Consider the following 20810-nt stretch of genomic DNA (forward strand, 5'->3'; position numbering starts at 1 on the left):
TATATCCATATCCTTGTGTAATGTTTCGACACTTTGCAAAATCTCATTGGTCCAGCAATCTACGTATACTTTTTGTATCGCAGAGAGGAAAGAAGAAAGGGAAAAGCCAAACATAAATTTAGTGATGAAAGAGTGATGAAAGTTGCGGTAGACTCGGATCCTGTCCCCATTCAAAATGGTCCAAACAAAGTCCTCATTCAATCAAACATCTTCTCTCTATCTTCAGTATTGTTCTTTTACTCTTTAAGCGGGGGAGAAAAACCTAATGGAAATGGGTGATCAGTACGGCCCGCCTGATCTCCGGCGACTTTTGACAACGAGAACCCATTTTCCGGCATCCCTGCCGCTGCCTTCTGAGTCATACCTTGCTCATAGGAACATGGCTCCGTCAGCTCCTTACCATGATGCATCAGCCTACATGCTGAGCAATGGGATTGCAATACCTAGCGGTTTGCTAAGGTTTAGCCCCGCCACTGCTTTTACTGCTTCAACTTCAGCTTCTGCTGCTGGTGGTTGTGGTGGATGGAACGTGGGAAACTACGACGGCGGAAACAGCCGGTGGCCGAGGCAAGAAACTCTTACACTTCTTGAGATCAGATCTAGACTTGAATCCAAGTTCAAAGAGGCTAACCAGAAAGCACCCTTGTGGGATGAAGTCTCTAGGTATATAGATAGATAGATAGATATTATCATTAATGCATTAAACTGTCTTCACTATTCTTCTTCTTCTTCCTTATCTTTTCATTTGGATTTCCATTTTTTAACTTTTGTTCCAATTTTATGATACATGCTCAATCAAGAAACCCTATTTATCTTTGCTGAGTGAAACCAGTTTGTCTCTCTACTTACATGAAAAGTCACACAAAAGTTTTAAATCTTTTTCTTTCAGATAGATTTTTATTAGTTTTGGATTGAAAGCAACAGAGCTGTGAGTTAACTCAGAGATGCAGGTGTTCTTTTTTGCTTTAAAAATATAAATAAAATATGCTTTTTTTCATAGCTTAAACTGAGACTACCTTGTTTTGCAACACTAGCTAATCCCTGGTATTCTTCAAACAATAAAAAGAAATCAGAAAGGAATGCTTTGGAATAATTTTACTCCTATTTTTCAATTTAAAATTTATTACTTAAAAGACATAATGATGAGGAATGTTGGCATATGATTAATTATTTATTTGAACTCGATTAATAATTATTTTTTCATATTTATAATTTTAAATTATTTGATGTCTAACTTGCTTAGGATAATGGGCGAGGAATATGGATACCTGAGAAGTGGCAAGAAGTGTAGAGAGAAGTTTGAAAACCTTTATAAATACTATAAGAAGACTAAGGGTGGTAAAGCTGGAAGACAAGATGGGAAAAATTACAGGTTCTTTAAACAGCTGGAAGCCATTTATGGTGAAACAAGCAATCCTCAAACCTCAGTCCCAGAAACCAACATTAATAATGTCCCGCTGGAGGAATCTAGCATGCAACACCAAAAGATAAGCGACAGCCTCAGTTTCTCCGAATCTGAATTTGAGGACTCTTCGTCGGGGAACATTGATGACGAAGACGATGGACTTTCCGCCGTTGCTTTCATGGCAAAACAGCCGTCGATGGAGGATCAAAAGAGGGTTAAGAAGGGATCGTGGAAGACGAAGAAGGTGGAGGAGTTTGTGGATTCTCAAATGAAGAAGTTGATCGATTCACAGGATGTTTGGATGGAGAGAATGTTGAAGGTCATCCAAGAGAAAGAACAAGAAAGAGTGTTGAAAGAGGATGAATGGAGGAGACGAGAGGTTGCTCGGTTTGATAAAGAACACGAGTTCTGGGTTAAGGAGAGAGCTTGAATCGAAGCTCGAGATGCTGCATTAATGGAGGCTGTGAGAAAGTTGAGTAAAACCCAGAACGAAATCAACACAAACAGATGGAACGAACATGAAATCTCGACCTTGGAAGGAAGATTCCAGGGGTACTCTAAGCAAAGCATGTGGGAAGAAATACAAGAGAAAATGGTGAGTTTGGGGTACGAACGTGATGCAGACAACGCAGAATGTTACAAGAAGCGTAAAGAGGATTACTTCCAGAGGCTTGACTCCATTGATGGTCAAGAAAATAAGAGCGTTTACAGTGTGAAACAAAGGGTACTAGAGCAGGCTGCCATGGATTCATCGTCATCACCTTCGAGTTCATATGACATAAATTCCTTTCCTATTTCTGCAGTAAACCAAGGAGATCAATGGGACAGGTATGGATTGAAGATGATAAGTAAGGGAAAGAATCAACAAATTTAGCTCTCTATATTTTCTCTTAAATGTTATATTATTGGCTATGATGCATATGAAAGAGCTAAAACTATGTCCCCTAAGCAAGTTCCTCCTCTCCACTCTTGTGAATCGAACAAATATGCACCAAAAAAACATTATATTTTCTTAGGATTCAAAATAGTTGATGCTGAACAACTGATTTTTACTAAAAAAAAATGTTCATCTCTCTTAGGGTTTATATTCTAACATATATGTAGGGTATGTATGTGTTTATTGTCAATCGGTTAAGAAAATTTGATAAGAAAATTCTGAACAAATACAACTTTATAATCACCACAAACTAATACAAAATTAATAGTTGAGGTTGAATGTGACTACCTAATATATATCGGAATATTAGTCAAATAAGTTGGGAGTCAATGATCCGAAACCTTTTCATAAAATTAAAATAAATTATTTTAAGTTGTAGACATTAATTTGATTATTCTATAACTTGGCTTTTATTCTTTTTTTTTTCTTCAATTCCTTGTTCATTTCAAGTTCTTAAATTTGAAACACATGCTCTTCAATCTTGTAACTTCAATTTCATTTTTTTATAATATTTTTTTCAATTTAATTATCAGATTATAACCCTTTACAATTTTTTTCTCATTAATTCGTTAACTCTTTTATAATCTCATCAATATTTTATCCTCAAAAATTTATCCTTCAAAAAAATTATAAATATATTATAAAATTTTAGATAACATTTAATCTACTCCATTAAATAGCATTATAAATCTTACTTACACATGTGAAAAAGAATATAAAAAAACTATATATGTTGTATATGGTTGTAGAAGTCGTTTAAATTGGAACCAATCATTATCAATATATTATAAATAATTATATTTATAAACTACACAGAAACTTAAATAAATATATTCTATTTGGCTCGATTTTACTCTACTTAATTTTTTAAATAAAATTTAAAAAATAAAATAATATTAAAAAACTTAACTAATTTAATTTTTCCCATTCAGCTCCATCTATCACTCAATTCAGCTCTTGAATAAATTTAATTTATATTTTTTTCTAGAAATTAATTAATTAATTTTATCTGCCGAAAAATAAAAATGGAGGAGGGAGCATTTCTGGTTATATATATAAAATATATGTGTTGAAGAATATTGCAAAGAAAAGTCAGCGAAGTGTAATTGTTTCCTGACAGATTCTCTAATTGTCTGTTGTAAGAAATCTGCAAACAGAAGCTGCAATTTAATACCAAAATTATTAATTAACGATTAAGCATTATAAATAAATGCAAGGAAATTCGATATATAATTCGAATTCAACTCTGATCAGAAGTACACCGGAGTTGTTGAGACTCTGGGTTAGAAGTATATATATATATATATATATTAACTGTAGTAAAATATTTCAAATTAACTTTATTTTTTAAATATGTATATCTAAATTACATAATCACTTTTCTTTAATTATAAATGAAATGTTTACTTTTATTTTTTATCCAATATTTTGGGTATAAAATGTTATTATCAAATTTATTTTGAAAATTTAATAATTTTCCAGATTCAATTCCAAGTTAAAATTCAGCATTTCTTTTCCAGTAGTAGACTATTCAAATTCAATGTTTGTGAAGAGAAAATTGGAAGTTGAAAAAAAATCTATATTTTGCAGTTCATCTTAATTAATAAACAAACTTGAACTTAATCCTCAGTTTCTTACACCATTACAATGATAAAACAAGCTTTTACGATATTACATAGATAAAACAACAAGAATAAATCCTCGTCATTTCCTTTTATGTTATTCACGTATTTTATCAATTTATTCTTGATTTTAATTAAATTAAAATTAAATTGATAGAAATATGATTAATAATAATCAATTGTGTAATTATATCGAATGTTTTAATTACCATATCACATTCTCCCTTAACGGTTAACAATTAGCGACTTGATTGGTATCAAATAGTTAAATGATTTGATTGATAAAACTGAAATATCAATGTTCAAAATAGAATCCATCCATAGTTAAATGGTCACGAGTGTAGTTTACCCTAGATTCAGTGTTAGTTTTACAACTAATAAAACTGCCAAAAACAAGCTAATATTGAGGATTAAAATTAAACAAAAAAAATACAACTTTTGACATATTTACAACAATCCACCAAAAATTGTAACAAAGGAAAACACAAGCAGGAGATCTTTACAATCAACAAACTAACATAATTCAAGGGTTTGATTGGCATTCCGCATGCTTCTTTCTTGTCTCTTTAGTGGCGTTTTCATCATCTTCAATTGTACGGGACATGTTTTCCCCTGCTTCTAAATTTACATTTGTTCCCCCTCTTGCAAAAGAATTCTCTTGAATCAGTTCCATCGCAGGGTTGTCACGGGCTCTCGATGGAAAACGGTGCCCTCTCGACAAACAGTTGTACGCATGCCTGTCAAAAGACTCTGTGCCAAAATGAGATCGATTCGGTGAACTGAACAACGGTTGCATCAACCTTTTCTTCTCGGGGAATTCCCGAAGTGATATTCGGCAAACAGGGCATGTGGAATGCTGTTGTAGCCATTTATCAATGCAGGTTACATGGAAGGAGTGCCCACAATATGGGAGGATTCGTAAGGTGTCTTCGCAGCGGTATTCCGAAAGGCAAACTGTGCACCTGCGACACATTGCAGTTCTACATTTTCATTAGTTAGGTTCGGATTAAGATTCTATATGCAATCTAACTGAAGAAAACACGTAAAAAGTTCTAAAAACACAAACTATTGATGAAATAAATAAGAATAACAGAATGCATGAACACTTCAAGTTGCAATATTAAAGAAATATAGTCTGTCGTGTGGAATCATCAGTTAGATTGTCAGAAGAATCATGAAGCCAAATGATTCCTTGTTCCTCAATCATACTTCAAAGTTTCGCTCTATATTGCTCTGACTATACATTTGTCTAGAAATTTCCTAGTCCAAAACTCGAGCTCAACAGATTTCCCGACAAGATTGCATTTATCTGAGACTCACATCTAAGTCCAACTAACAGTACACTCATCAAAAACTTCCGGGTATGTGACAAGATCCCATTTATATCTCAAACATGGCAGCAGCTTTCACTTGCAGCTTTGCCGCATCAAAATACCTAATACGCAACCTCACAAGAGAAATATGACATGTTTTCTAAAACTGCTATGCATTAAACTTACTGAAAGCAAAAAAGAATTCAAGTGCAATCATAATTTTGCAGGGGTTAAATCCTTTTTCTCTACTTCAGATCAAAATAGAGTTCGGATAAATCACCAACGTGGATGTTTCCACTAGGTCCACTCATGCAGCACCGAATAGGAAATAGGGGGAAGCAGAGAGAACCAAGAACATATACAATCTGAAGTCTATCATTGAAAAGTTCAAGTAAAAATTCCAGTAAAAATAGCTCAGAGACTACCTCTCGAATCTTAAGATACCAAAGAACATGTAAATAACCGAAGGGGAAAAACCCTAAACTCGATTCCATTAGCATCTATTTACACAGGGATATAATTAGCATATTGACTTAAAAATAAGATCAACACTAAGTTTTAGTTCCCACATGTTGCACACCGTCCCAGGACCGTAGCTAAGTTATAAACCAAGTAAATGAAAAAGGAGAAAAAAAAATGAGACTTGAGATGATGCCCAGATTCCAGACCAACTTGCAAATTTGCAATAATAAGAAAAAGAAAGTAAAAATTTCTATCATTAGAAAGCAATCAAACAGATTGAAACCAATAATATTTCAATATTCAAAATATATATTATCAATAAAAAATTACACCCCTAGTCTACACGAACCGAACCTGAAAATAATCAAAACAAAATGGTCTTAATCTGAAATATCCCAAAGGCCCCAAACCTGAAACGACTTGAAACTGAAATGCAATGCATTTGAAATTATTCAAACTCAGAATCATCTTAAAACAATCTAAGCTCGGAGCATATCGGAACCGAAAAACACTCGAGCCACTCCAATGGCCACCTGTAGCCCTTACCTAGTCATTTCAGATTTAGTGGGAACAAATAAATAAACAACTGCCTCCACTTTTTCATTTGATGGAACAACCAACCCCCACTTAACATGATAATTGGAGGCATCTTCATCCATTAAAAGTGGAGAATGGCTTCGGTCAACCTCAAGGTAGTGAGCTTTGCGATTATTGTTATGCAAAAATTCTTAAAACCATATTTTTTGTATTGCAGGCTGATGACAGGTTAAAAAGGTTAGATCTTTGAATAAAAAAAATGTGTGATAAGGGGAAAATGTAAAGAATACGCTCTTCACCATTCTTTAATGAAGATGCTAACTTTATCAATCAAGAAAACAGAAGTTTTATAATCGGAAAAAAAAGGAAACCAGAAGTTTGCTTGATGACTAAGCTGAACAACAGTTTTCCAAGCAGTATTCTCTTCAAAGAAAGCATCTTTGATAATTTTTGCCTAACAAGTCATTTACTGAAAATTTCAAAAGAATAATTAATATTGGCTATGAACACTAAAACTGGTAGAAGGATCAAATCATAATTGAAAATATGGCATGTTTATGGTACAAAAAGTAGGAGATGATAGAACAAAGGAAGGCAGTCAATATCTAGGCAGGCACGGTGAAGAATAACGCTTTACATCAGTACTACCAGGCCAAAAAAGTGCAAAAGTTTAATAGGACCCCCCCCCCCCAAAACAAAAAAAATGTTATCAAAATTTAGAAGATCTCAAATTATTGTGCATTAATCTTCCTTTATTGGGACTCAAATGCACCTAGGCATCGGAAGCGAGTTCATGAAGCAAATATGACAGGCCATAGCTCATGCCTACATCTTCCAAACTTCTAACAGGCAAGAAAAAAATGAGGGGGAAAAAAAGAAATCTCAAGCACAGAGAATTTTAGCCAACTTCTGAAATCTAGCATTAGCACATTTTGTTGCTCTGACTGTTCATTTTTCTTTATGTATCTGAGCCCAAAACTCATGTCCGAAGCATATTTAGACATGAGAATGGGGATATGGTTCTCCAAGAAACGTCAAATACATAGAAAAACTTAGAAAACTTGAACATTCCCTATCAGCAAATACCTTTATCTGATACTTCCCCACTAGAGTCCTAGTAACATAGTTAGCATAGGTGAGAGATATGATTTGGAAATAGTAAACAACAAAGGACAGCTATAAAGAAAAGAAATAACTATGTTTTCCTACTAGAAACATCTCTGTTTCCCTTCTAGAATTTGGTCATGGTAACCTGCAAATCCAAGGCATCTAATGCTTTTCACATAGAAAAAAAAGGAAGGAAAGAAACATTATCTTCATGATATAAAGTAAAATGTCATATGGTAAAGAAACATGCATAATTTCCAAAACAATGCAAGGTTCCAAGCACGTACTGAGCATCCTTGTTAGCTGAGAAGCACTCATCACAGAAAGTCTTTGTCGGGAAATTTGCAATTGCAACAGGCTCAAGACCGTGTATACCCCGCTCGAGCTGTAAATATGAAATTCAATATCCATAAAAAATAGGGATCACTCAGTAAAGGATGAATGCCACAATTGAAAAGAGAATATACATGGAAATGACTCGAATTTACTTCTATAACTTTCTGATTTTCATTTTTGCTTGGCTTGTTGTAGCAAAGTGTCGTTCATGTTATGTACTGACTATGTGGCACAAATTCTTCAGTTTTCTCTATGAATACTGATGTCCAACACATATTCTCCAAGAACTCACTAAATTTTGGGTTGAGCATATTTGTGTTGGAACGTACTGATCCGAGACTCTCACCCTGATCTGAATAACTTAATGCACTGATACCACACTTATATACCTAAAAGATACCTAAAATGAGAAACATTTTCTCCTTTTTATTTTCTTTTGTCCTCCAACCTTTGATTCACATATCAACAAAAGCATTGAAGCACAAAAACCAAAAATCCTTCAAAATCATTACATCACTAAGAAATTTAAGGATGAACTTCCGAATCACCCAAAGAATAAAATAAAATAAAATATATTTGGAAACCATTTGTTGAAGTTTAAATGCAGAAGTAAACAATATCAACTGTAATTCCTTAAGAAATTCAAATTTTCACATAAGCCGAAAAGGGAAAAAAATCATATTTCCTAAAATAAAAATCTTCCCTTCAGTTCCCTTAAAACTCATCCTTTCATTATTAATGTTGAATTTTTCTTTCTTAAATAAAAAAATGTTATTATGATTTTCTTTTTTAAAATGAAAATAAATCTTTAGGAAACCATTGTTTACCATCAGCATAGTTGAACGCCCAACGAAACCAGATTTGTTAATGAACCCAAAAAAGAAGAAGAAAACACACAAACAACACAACCCAGTTCTAGAAATGTAAGAATTAAGACCCCACCCCACAAAAAAAGGAAAAAGTAAAAAAAACTTACTATACTAAGATCAGATCTTGAAGAAACTGCGAGGGATCTCCGAGAAGCACTGATCCGAGCACAAATCAGACGTGTACAAATAAACACTATGAACATAACACTCACTGTAAAACCTATAACTGTCATCACCAAATTTACCCCTCCTGATATCATTTTTTTTAATTATACATATGTTCTACGAAAACAAGCATAAAAAAACCTTCTATGAAAGGAGAGAAAATCAACTACTCGCGCTCACTACAATCAGTAGAAACAATACTGAAGTAATTCTAAGACAACCCATTCTCGGTTTACACGTCATGATACGAAATTGAAGGGTTTAGTTGGAGTGACAAAGTGAAAGAGTTTGAGGTTTGATGATGAGTGTTCCATTGCTGGAAACAGAGAGGGAATCCATGAGAGAAGAAGGTAAGGGAAGGGAAAACTCTGTTGGGAACAATCAGTGCAATTTGTGAGAGTTTGGTGTAAATTTGAATCCTTTTAAAGCCTAATCTTGGACTCGAACGAAGAAAAGCTGAAAACTGATCCGACTGCTGTCTGTTGCTCATCTTACTAAAATTGATTTATGAGTAAACTACACTGGCTACCAGTGAATTTTAGACTGTATATTTTTTACGTCACTTAATTTTTAATTTATCTAATTATAACACTAAACTTTGAATTTAATTTCAATATCATTAAAATTCAAATGATGTGATGACATGGACAAAATGATACTGTTTTGGTGTGATTATTTATGCCTAAGTGACATTGTTTAAGATATTGAACTTTAGGGATGTATTGAATTTACTACAAAACTTTCAAACATATCACTTTTGACATTATACTTTTCTAATCGTCGTAGCAGCTTATCATTGTATGCTGATTATCTTTCGCGAGAGCTAGGGTTGTTCATTCGGTGGCCGACCGAATCGAATTAATCGAATTTTTTTCCTTTAACCATTAAACGAACTAAACTTTTTTTTCAAAAATATTAACCGAACCGAATAAATTTCGGTTAATTTTCGAATTAACTGAAATTTTTTAAAATTTTCTAATTTATATAAAAATTAAATATTTTTAATTAAAAAAATAATTTCTAATTAATTTAAATAATATATAATTATAAAATAAAAAATTATATAAATTTTTTAATTAATTAATATTGATTTAGGTTTAAAAATTATTAGATCTTAAATTATTAATTAGGTTTTAAATGGTTTGGGCTGAGCCCATATGTTATATATAATATTTTTTAATTCAAAAAAATAGTTTACAATTAATTTAAATAATATATAATTATAAAATAAAAAATTTATATAAATTTTTTAATTAATTAATATTGATTTAGGTTTAAAATTTATTTGATCTTAAATTATTAATTGAGTTTTAAATGGTTTGGGCTGAGCCTTATATATAATATATTTAATATTTAAAATTTAAACTTTAATTTCGGTTAATTAACCGATTTCGAACCGAATTAACCGTTAACCAAATTCTAAAAATTTTCTTAACCGTTAACCGATCGAATTAACCGAATTAATTCGGTTCGGTTGGTTAACCGAATTAGTTCGAAAATTTAAACACCCCTAGCGAGAGCATTAGTATCAAAATGTTTGTATTGCACTCTCATTTCTTTTACTAGACTGTTTTTCACTAAATCAATCCAAACTCGGCGAAATTAAACAAAAAAACTCATCATTTTAGGGACTTTGAGGATTTCTTAAATTTGAGGGGTTGTGGTGTTCGCTTGAAAATTTGAATGGTGAGAAATATTATTTCGAGAAGACCTTAAAACTAGCCTAGTCAGGTGATCATTGGAGGAGATCAAACTATTAGTACGTCGAACATTTAAATAATTTTTTCTCGATTTTAAATGGATTTCATGTAAAACCAATCTAAAAAATGATCATATTGTCTCACTTAAACCTTGGTTGCAAGGAAAGGATCAGTCATAATCCTAATGATAAAAATGTAAACAAAAAACATAAATATAAATAGGAAAAAACATACTCTACGGACTGGAACGTAAATAATCAGTAATCGATGATTACAAATCACTATTTAAAATGGAATTGAGGCTTCATCAAAATTAATCACAATTCTAAGGCCACAACTTATTAAGCAATCAAAATTAATGATCAAATTAAATTAAGGTTGTAGTTTTATTAAGCTGTTAAATTAGGATATAATCATAGAACCCTAAAATTCATTCAGACCTAATTAGAAGAAATAGAAATTACAAGGACAAAATCATCAATCAGTACACTATAAGGAACCAATTGAATTACATAATAAGTTGTGGGCTAAATTGAGAGTGTTTAAAGTTCAGAGCCTAAATCAACAACTAAAAGTGCATAATCCGGACACAATTGATTGAATATAAAAAAAACAGTGTGGCTAAGGCCTAATTTCCCTTAAAATTAGGTCAGAACGCAAATCTAAAAACGAGTTGGACGGTTTGAGCAAACTCCTCTTCAAAAAGAAAATAACTATTTTTTTCTTCATGAAAATTTATAATTTCCTTTCTTTGTATTTTATTTTTTTTGGATCAAGATTATTTATATTATATCATTCGTTCTTCAATAAAGAATATAAATACCCCTACCCAAAACTCGTTGGATTTAGAATCTGTGAAATGAATGAACACTAATCCATTTTTTTTTCTTTTAAGAAAAAGGGAATGCAGTAATTCAAAATTTATGAGAAAGCTTACATAGTTTGAGATTTTTAACACAACCCTATAACTTATGTTTAAAGTTGTTTGGTAAATTACAAATGATGATTGTAAGACAGAAAAAAGATCATCTTATTATCGATGAGAAGATATTTCAAGAATTAACTCTCCAAATTTTTTATTTATAAGAAAATCACAAATATGAAAATTGAAAAATGAAGTACCACATACAAGCAATTTGAAGTTTTTGTAACAAAATAAAGTTATGTTCATGAGATATTTCTCCAACTCTTTTGTAAAGTTGTAGACAAATTGGCGACATAAAATGATGATGTTCGAGACTGAGGTCTACATTCAATAATTATTAATTAAAACACACAAGAAAGATAACGAGAGATATTATTTTTTAATTGTATTGGTTGATTATAAAATATTATATATTTAAATATTTTTTAAATCTATTTATAACGCATACGAGTTTTATAAATGTAATCATATGAACTCAAATTTTTTAAAATGAACAACACTTTCTTTTATTATTAAAACTGTTTAATGAGTTTTAATAATAAACAGTTTTAATAATAAAAAAAATATGATAATAAGAATTTCCGTATAATTTCCCCATTAATTGATCACTTTAAATATATTGATTCTCAATTTGACGAAACTAAAAAAATTCAAGTAGACACTCACACGTACATGTGACTCTATATGTTTTTGTTTATTTTAAGATAATCAGTGCTCTTTGAACGGATAAATTGAATAATAATCAATAAGTCAAATGATTAGGTTAACGCTTATTAAACGAATACAAAATTTTTGTTCATACTCATTTATTTAATTTAATAAACAAATGTTATATGAACGATTTACGAATAATTTGTCAAACGTTCTGCTCATTTATACTTACTACTTTTGTCATAATATACATTAATTTATCGAGTACTAATATTATGTATTAATGTATATGATTTTATTTAGATATTTTAATTTTTTAAATTATGATACCGTAATTTAAATTTGTTAGTCTCTGGAGCGAGGCAGTCGCTATTCCTAAAAAAATTAAATTAGTATATATTTTAGATTTTTTTTTGTATTTTTAGTTGATAATTTGTTTTTGCCACAAAATTTATATGTTTATCTCTTTCTTAAATTTTAGAAATTCACCATTTAATATAAGATCTTACGTCCATCCATAAAAATGATGATATTAAAGAAGCACAAACATGTGTGTTAGAGTGAATAAACCATGATTACTCTGGCCAAACACCATTTTTAACATATTGCTGGTGGATTTTATTGCATGTTCTCACTCATAAATGGATGCCAATTTTTATTTATTTATTTATTCATTCCATTCTCTGTGGACTAAAACAAAAGAAGAGAAAAAGTCTAATCCCTCAAAATTGTAATTTCCCATTTTGGATTTATTTATAGAATTTCTCTCTTTTTTTTTGGCCTTTGCGCTTCTTTAATTCAATTTATCCTTAACTTTATCTTCTTTGTCCAAAATCATTAACAAAAGAACACATATAGTCAATTATATCATTAACTAACATATTAAAGTTATCTCGAGATGCCTCTGGTTTTGAGAAGAACCTTCCCTACTGTGCTGGAGTATAATGGCTGCAAAGGAAATGTAAAGGAAAAATACTAAGATAAGCCAATAACATCAATGCAATAATAGACATTTTTTTGCATGCTCTTAGGAAATCTTACAGCACTCCATCTTTTATCAAGAAACTTGGTAATGACAATGGCATTTTGTCCATAGGAGATCGGAGAGATGTAGTATCCCCATATCATCCATGGCTTGATGTCATCTGCAAAAGGAGATTAATAATATCAATAATGATATAAACAAAACTGAGTATCGATATCTTTTGTTATCATTCTTGGAACCAACAACAAATGCTTTGGATAAGATAAGGAACCATTCATTTCTGCTGGAGAGAAGTGGAACAAGTTTAAGTACAGAAGCGCTAACCTTTGGCAACAACAAATCCGCCGAGTACAAAAACCACCAGCAGGGTAAATGTACCAAGTGTGATTGCCACAACCTGAGTTCTGCCAACTGCAGCGATGAATCGAAAGAACGAGAGGGCCATTTGGTGAATGCCGAACAACGCCAAGAATTGTCGAAAGAACTTGAAACGTTGTTGATGTGCAAATGAATAGTATTGTAGATTGGCATAGCTCATAAGTAGGAAAATGGAAACTACAATTCTATGTAACCGAATATATTGCATTTTCCATACCTGCTAGCAGATGGGGCAAAACCAATGGTGTAATATGTGAGGATGATCCATATCCCAGACTCTACCAAAAGAGGGGGATCCTGAGGACCCAAATCGGCAAGGCGAAGGCCCATGCCTCATAGAATAAGAAATCCCTTTGCTTGAAGAAAACTGGAAGCCTAAATGTGGTGAGTGCAAGCTCAGCCATCCCATTGAACATGGCATTAATGAGACTAAAGAAGAGTGCACCATAAAATTTTGTTCCATTTGATAGATGACCAGCTTCCATTTTGGTCCTGAAGAACACTGTGAAAGCAATGACAGACATAATGGTAATCTGGGTGGTCTTGAATATATATACAAAAGAGTTGCGCTTCATCAGTAGCCATTCTCTCGCGAAACAAGCCTTGAAAAGTTCCCAGTTTGAGATTCTATACTTTTCTTTCACCAATGCAGCTTGATGAGCTCCGGATTTATCATAAGGTATCCTGAGTTCATCATCAAGCTTTTGACCGCCATGGAAAGAGTTGAAATGTTCCACGAACTTTGGCACCGATACATACCGGTAAGGTTCATTTTCTCTACACCAATACTGCTGCTGGTCTTTCCTGGAAGTCACCTCTTTTAAGAAATCTGCAATTCCTTTCCTGTCGGGGCATTTTGAATCCCACGTTTTCAAAGAACTCGAGAACATGTTCTCGAGGTCCTTGATACACTATCTTACCCTCGGAAAGCAAGATAATGTCATCGAAAAAGTCATAGGTTTCCGGTGCAGGTTGCAAAAGAGAGATTACCATATTTACATCCATGATATGTACCATCTGCTTCATAAGCCTTGCAATCTGAAAAGTTGTGGAACTATCCAAACCGGTTGAAATCTCATCCATGAAAAGAGCTTTGGCCGGTCCGACCAACATTTCCCCTGCATTTTGTACAACAATCTCATTTTAGTCCGTTCTTACCAATTGAAATGCAAACAACAAGGACTTTTACAAATGATTTACCTGTAGTTACACGTTTCTTTTGTTCACCAGATATGCCCCTTCACATGTCATCACCCACCATAATATCATAGCAGATATCCAGTCCAAGAATCTAACATCACCTCATAGTTAAAAAGTTAAATCTTTAGAACTTTGTTGCTCGGACTTTAAGTATTTGTGTCCGACACTCCGTCTCAAGTCCGAGAAACATGCATGACGAGGACTAAAAGACTGGAAAGCAGTAAAAGATTGGACAAACCTTGAACACTTAATCATTAACCAGACTAGTGTTTTGGCCAGCCATATGAAAGCATCAATCTCAGGGTCTGGTTTAATGCCGGCTTGTTTTTCTCGCCTCGATAGCTCAGCCAAGAGTTCGTATCTTGTCCCAACTCCCAAGCACTGTCGTCAGAAATCTAGTGTTTCCCTTACAGTCATCTCACCATGGTGAAGATCATGTTGGCTTATATAAGCACTTGTTCTTTAAGGGATGAATTCATGAAATTCATGGCCGCAATATGTTATTTTTCCTGATACCCTGAAATCAGTATCGGTTTTCCCTGCAAGTGCCTGCAACAGTGTAGTTTTTCCAGACCCCGGAGGGCCTAAAAGCAGCGTCATCCTATGTAAAAGAAAGAGAAAGAAAATAAGTTGAATTGCCGAGAAAATTTGGAGAAAATAAGCATGTTCATGGTCGAGCAACATATACCTGGATGGTTTCACTATTCCACTGACATCACGGAGTATATTAACCACTCTTTTCTTCGAGGGGAAAAGCGTGATTAATCCACTGACATCACGGAGTATATTAACCACTCTTTTCTTCGAGGGGAAAAGCGTGATTAATCCAACAACTCCCTGTTTTAATCATAATGTTAATTCAAAACTAAGAATTTGAAACTCATATGTAATTAAGAAAGAATTTGAATCACCTCAATTGTGTTTAACGTCGAATTCAGCAAAGTTGGGAGAGCCCTTGTTCCAAGATAAGCATCTCCTTCGATGGATAAATGCTGGAATCGAACTTCAATCTTTGGGCATCAATTCCCACCCTATCAGTTCTCTCTCGAAGTCTTAGAAGAAACCTCTCGTTATCTTCTTCAGCGACTCTCAGCACACTTTCCATGATGTTCTTCCTGTTGTTCATGTCGAGATTCGTGATGTCAACTTGTTCGTATCCGATCTTTCCTTCTTCCAAAACATGTTTCAGCATTGCTTGTCGAATACGATCGTAGGTGGGAAGCCTTTCGATGGCGGCCCACTTGAGCTCGTCTTCGTCTTCTTCCCTCCCACTTCGTTGGAAAACATCGGTTTGATTATTCCTTGCCTCTCGGATACTACCCGAACCCCAGCCTCTTCTGCTTCCGGAAGCCAAACTCATATTCCTCCGGCTCATCGATCGGGCGTTGCACATCGACCGGACAAGGTCATCCCTTGCCAATGCCGATGCCATGATCGATGCCTTTCTTTCTTCTTCTTCTTTGCTGATATGTAATTAATTTGACAACTCAAGCATCAAAAAGAAGTAAACATAAGTGAAAGCAGGGTGGATTGTGAGGTGGTCCGAGGCATGGTTTCTGTAGCTGAAGATCGTTACAAGGACAGTGTTGCGCTGACAGAAAATGGCGTCCCAGAGTTTACTCGATAATATATATATATATTATAAAATTTATTTAAGACACATTTTAAATATTGAATCTCCTTAAATATGCATCCAACCATCGATCAAGGGATTTTATGCATATACAAAAATTCGAACTCAAAATTTGTTTAAGTGATATCAAGCAAATTACCACTTGAACCAACCCCATTAGTATAGTTTTTAGTTTTTTGAGTTTATATTAATTCATATTCCATGAATTTATTTATCTCAAGAAAATAAAAATAAATTTTTTCTTAGAAAGAATCTTAATTCATATTACTATTTTTTAAGTCAAATTGAAAAAAAAATCCGATTCTTATCACTTGACCTAATTGTTGAAGTCCATTATATTCAAAATATTGATTCTATATAGAATCTAAATTTTCACATCCATTATAGTTTAATTAATTAATAAAATAAAAAATAAAAATACTCCTACAAAACCCATGTATTTTGTCTGAATTTATCATTTTCAATGATTTTTATAATTAATTTTTTCTTCAATGCTCGTTTATTTATTTTTATTTAATAATCACAAAGTTAATAACATTTTCTTCCATAATAATTCAAATTTAATAATCACATTTGCGTTATGAATTTTAACATTTCATATATTGATCCTAAATAATATCATGATACATAATTAATAACAAAGTAAATTACTTTTAAAAATAACTAAAAATAAATATAATAGTTATTGAAAAGTGAGAGAGTGCATGAATAGAGGCTGAAACACAGGGAACCAATAAAGAGAAAAGGCAGCCGAGCAACTTGAGGAAGAAGCTCGCAAGAAAGACCTTCGGTGCTGGCCTCATTAATTGGAAATATAAATTATTTTCATTTTCTTCAAAAATAAAAAATTTGAAGAAAACATGTTTGATTATAAAATTAGAAAATGATTTTTGAAAAATAACATTAAAAGTAAGTGCCAATATGAAAATATAAAGAAGATGTTTTCAATATTTTCATTAAAATTATTTTGGAATTTTGAAAAATAAGAAAACACGGAATTTAGATTTTTAACTTAACTTACATGGGTTCGGATTATTCTAATAATAATGTTTTGATTTAATGATATCCGAAACCCTTAAACTTTTATTTTAAAAAAATCATTATAGTCCCTAACTTTTTTTACACTCAATATAGTCTTTAAATTGAAATTTTTCAATAATTTAATTTTTTAGTATTTTTATATTCAATGTATTGAATATCTTAATAATCTTTTATATTTTTTATTTTTTAAAAAATATAAATAAGTCCTCAATTTTTTTAAAAAAATAAAAAATGCCATCAAATTTAGTTAAAAAATCAAGTAAGCCCATCTATCACATCATCGTCTATTGTATAATGCAATAACAATATCATAAACTGTCGCATTTATATTGTAGATTGTCATGTAAATGTATGAATTTTCGTGTAAACATCGTGACAATCAACATCTGATTCCGTTCTTCAAAAAAGTTAAATTAATTTTTTAATACAAAAAATGTTCAGGAGCTATTTTTTTCAAAAAATTTGAGAGTTCAATTACCATAAACATATTTTTTATTTTAATAACACTTTTATGTGTTTTACTTATAACAATATTTTTGTTTATTTTTAAAATTTAATTGATGTCTAATAAAAAAATTTTGATGTCTAGTTCACCAGCTCCTTACCCTTGACATAGAAGGGCCCTCATATTGTAAAAACTAGTCTTATCTAGTTTAGCTCCTACCTACCTCTTATTATTAAAAAAATAATTTTTTAATAATTATAATTTAATTTAATTTTTTAATAACGATTTATTTATTTTGATTTTTAAAAAATAGATACCAAATATATTTTTACTATTTTATTTTTGAATTTAAGTTTTCTTTTATATTAACTATATATATTTTTTAATTTTCAAAAACTTAAAAATAAAAATAAAAATATTTTCTAAAATTAAACGGATACTTAAGCTTCAACAGTAGCACCATCTTCTTCTTTCCAGAAACTTGGAATATATACAGACTCCATGGAAAAACAAAACCCACTTCATCCACCTCCTAATCATAATCTTTCCTCTGATATTGTACCCATTTCTGGCCATATCCGGATGCTTCCCCTGCAAATTCTGTATTCCCCCCGGTGCAGGCACATGCTCTGCACCTAACAAAAATACGTAAATCCAGATACCATATCGTGTTTATGGTGGTTGCAGATATGTATGTTACTCAGAAAATAAGTAGAGATGATGAACTAATTTTCACCTGTTTTCCTTTGGATTTTGTGTTATTTGGGGGATGAAAGTTTCCGGGCAAAGACGATAATGGCGGAGCATTTTCGCCGGTAGCTTGAAGTCGGAGCTGGGAACGAATCCTTTTGGGCGTCAAAACAAGAGCATCAAATAGTTTAATGAACATGCCGGAAAGTACAAATAAGACCACCGTGGCAATGATCACCACCACAAGCATTAGTAATTCCATGGAGGATCGATGATGTTATAGCTTAAATCTTTTTCACACTACATGGAGGATGATTTGAAGACTATATAATCACACACGTGTACCGGTTTGGACTTATTTAATATGGTATGACTACTTGGTAAGCAAAGTGGTTGGATTTCCCTTTGTTAGTCCATATTTTCTAACAAATGTATGATAAAAAAGTTTAGGGACTCGGTTATTCAATAGGATTTATAGTTTATTTTATTAATTAAAAATATATATTTTTAATTTGTTTTAAAAATTATTATTAGACTTAGGATTATTACAATATATTATTTATTCAAAAAATTTCCATTAATTAACAGTAAATACACACACTATATAAACGTAGTTACTCGAATCTAAAAATTCTAAAAAAAATAAATACTTCTTTTCTAGAAATAAGGCCCCATTGTTTAATGGGTAAAGTACACAAATGGTCCCTAACTATAGGGTAATGTTTTGTTGAGTCTCTTGACTATTAAAAGTTATAAAATGAGTCTCCGACTATATGATGTTGCTTTGTTGAGTCTCCGACTATTAAAAGTTACAAAATTGCCTCCCGACTATTTAATATGTTCCAAACTCGTCATTTTCTGTTAAAAAATTGACAATAGTCTGAGCTGGATGTCAACCTGTTGACTAAGATATGATAGTTTTTTTAGATTATGAGATCAAATTTTATTATATATTAGTCAACAGGTTGACATCTAACTCAGACTACCATAATTTTTTAACGGAAAATAACGAGTTTGAAACATACTGAATAATTAATTGACCATTTTGTAACTTTTAATAGTCGAAGGACTCAACAAAACAACATCCTATAGTCGAAAGACTATTTTATAACTTTTAATAATCGAGATACTCAACAAAACATTATCATATAGTCATAAACCATTTGTATACTTGTTTATTCTATGAAGTGGGGCCATGTTAACAATTTTAATTAATAATATAAATAAGATTGTACACGAAATAAGCATGACAATTTTAGTCGACAAATAAGCTGAGTCATCTATCAAATGGAAATATAAGTTGAGTACCAACCTCCTTACGAGCAAAACAGCTTCTAACCCGGCTTCAATACTTGCAATTTATTCTACTTTGTGATTGTTTACATTAAGTCATACTCATATCTCCACAAAAGAATGAAAAATATTTCACGGAATGGGAAAAAAATTCAACTCATATTTAATATTAATAAAAATAAAAATAATAGTATTATTATTTACCAATATATAAATTTAATTTTGTTCAAAAAAACTTAATTAATATTTAAAACTCAGATTTTATCAAATTTATTTAAAATTATATATGTTTTTCATAAAGAAATCATTAATTTTACTAAAACGATAAAATATCTAGAATTACAATGAATATTTACAATCATGACTATAAATTAAACACATAATTAGGATATTTTATTGTATATTTTATTATAAATATATACAAATAAATTTGATCGCAACGAAAAATGAACTATAAGAGGGATCAAAACTGCTGAAAGACCATCGACATATCGCAAATCCAAATCCAATCTGAAGATCCAAATCAAGGAAAATCAACTTGATAACAAATAAATATTATTTTTATCTGTCGAGACAATGTCAAATCCAATCCTTAAAAATAAAAAGATAAACGAAAACGACGATCAAAATGACCGATAATGAAGATAAAAAAAAGTATTAAAATAAAAAATACCATAAATATATAATTATTAAAAACTAAAAAATAAAAAAATAAATATATAATATAAAAAATAAAGAAATATTAACGGCAACCATAAACACAAAAACTGACACCATGGCTTATTAACGAAAGATTAAAAAAAGAACAGGAGGCGCTATGCTTTTTAGAGAAGAAGCGGCTAGGTTTAAATAATTTATTTAAAATTATATTACTATAAATTTATTGTAAAAAGTAAATATGCCGTATGATTTACACTTTAAATAAAATATCATATTTTAAAGTTTTAGAAAAACTTTCAGACGTGAGAGGGATATGCTACTGCAATTATTACGATATGTGGCTGAAATGGAGTATTCACGTGATTTTCAATTATTTCACAATCAAAATAAATGATTGCTAATTTCAATAAAATAAATTGCTGCTCTGCAATATGCAGCCTTTTCATGCATTACGTT

General features: G+C 31.6%; 1 protein-coding gene and 2 pseudogenes across 1 annotated transcript; 1 reads left to right on the forward strand and 2 right to left on the reverse strand.

Annotated features, from left to right (window-relative positions):
* Positions 1 to 87: 87 nt before the first annotated feature.
* On the forward strand, positions 88 to 2392 carry LOC120180789 (annotated as a pseudogene).
* A 2059-nt stretch (positions 2393 to 4451) lies between these two features.
* LOC120180785 (putative RING-H2 finger protein ATL69) lies at positions 4452 to 9176 on the reverse strand. Its single transcript, XM_039186082.1, has 3 exons — positions 8696 to 9176; positions 7671 to 7768; positions 4452 to 4926 (listed from the first exon to the last, which is right to left on the reverse strand). Exons 1-3 carry the CDS (start codon positions 8846 to 8848, stop codon positions 4488 to 4490), a joined length of 690 nt encoding a protein of 229 aa, XP_039042013.1. The 5' UTR covers positions 8849 to 9176; the 3' UTR covers positions 4452 to 4487.
* A 3741-nt stretch (positions 9177 to 12917) lies between these two features.
* Positions 12918 to 16024, reverse strand: LOC120180748 (annotated as a pseudogene).
* Positions 16025 to 20810: the final 4786 nt, after the last annotated feature.

Source organism: Hibiscus syriacus, unplaced genomic scaffold (assembly GCF_006381635.1).
Source record: "Hibiscus syriacus cultivar Baekdansim isolate YM2019G1 unplaced genomic scaffold, ASM638163v2 tig00112501_pilon, whole genome shotgun sequence".
NCBI lineage: Eukaryota > Viridiplantae > Streptophyta > Magnoliopsida > Malvales > Malvaceae > Hibiscus > Hibiscus syriacus.

Bases quoted from the DNA above. Each gene is read 5' to 3' on its own strand.
- LOC120180785 (XM_039186082.1), bottom strand. From the start codon at position 8,848: ATGATATCAGGAGGGGTAAATTTGGTGATGACAGTTATAGGTTTTACA. The intron at 7,769-8,695 runs GTAAGTTTTTTT...TCATATTTACAG, and splicing joins CAAGATCTGATCTTAGTATA to CTCGAGCGGGGTATACACGG. The intron at 4,927-7,670 runs GTACGTGCTTGG...AATGTGTCGCAG, and splicing joins TCAGCTAACAAGGATGCTCA to GTGCACAGTTTGCCTTTCGG.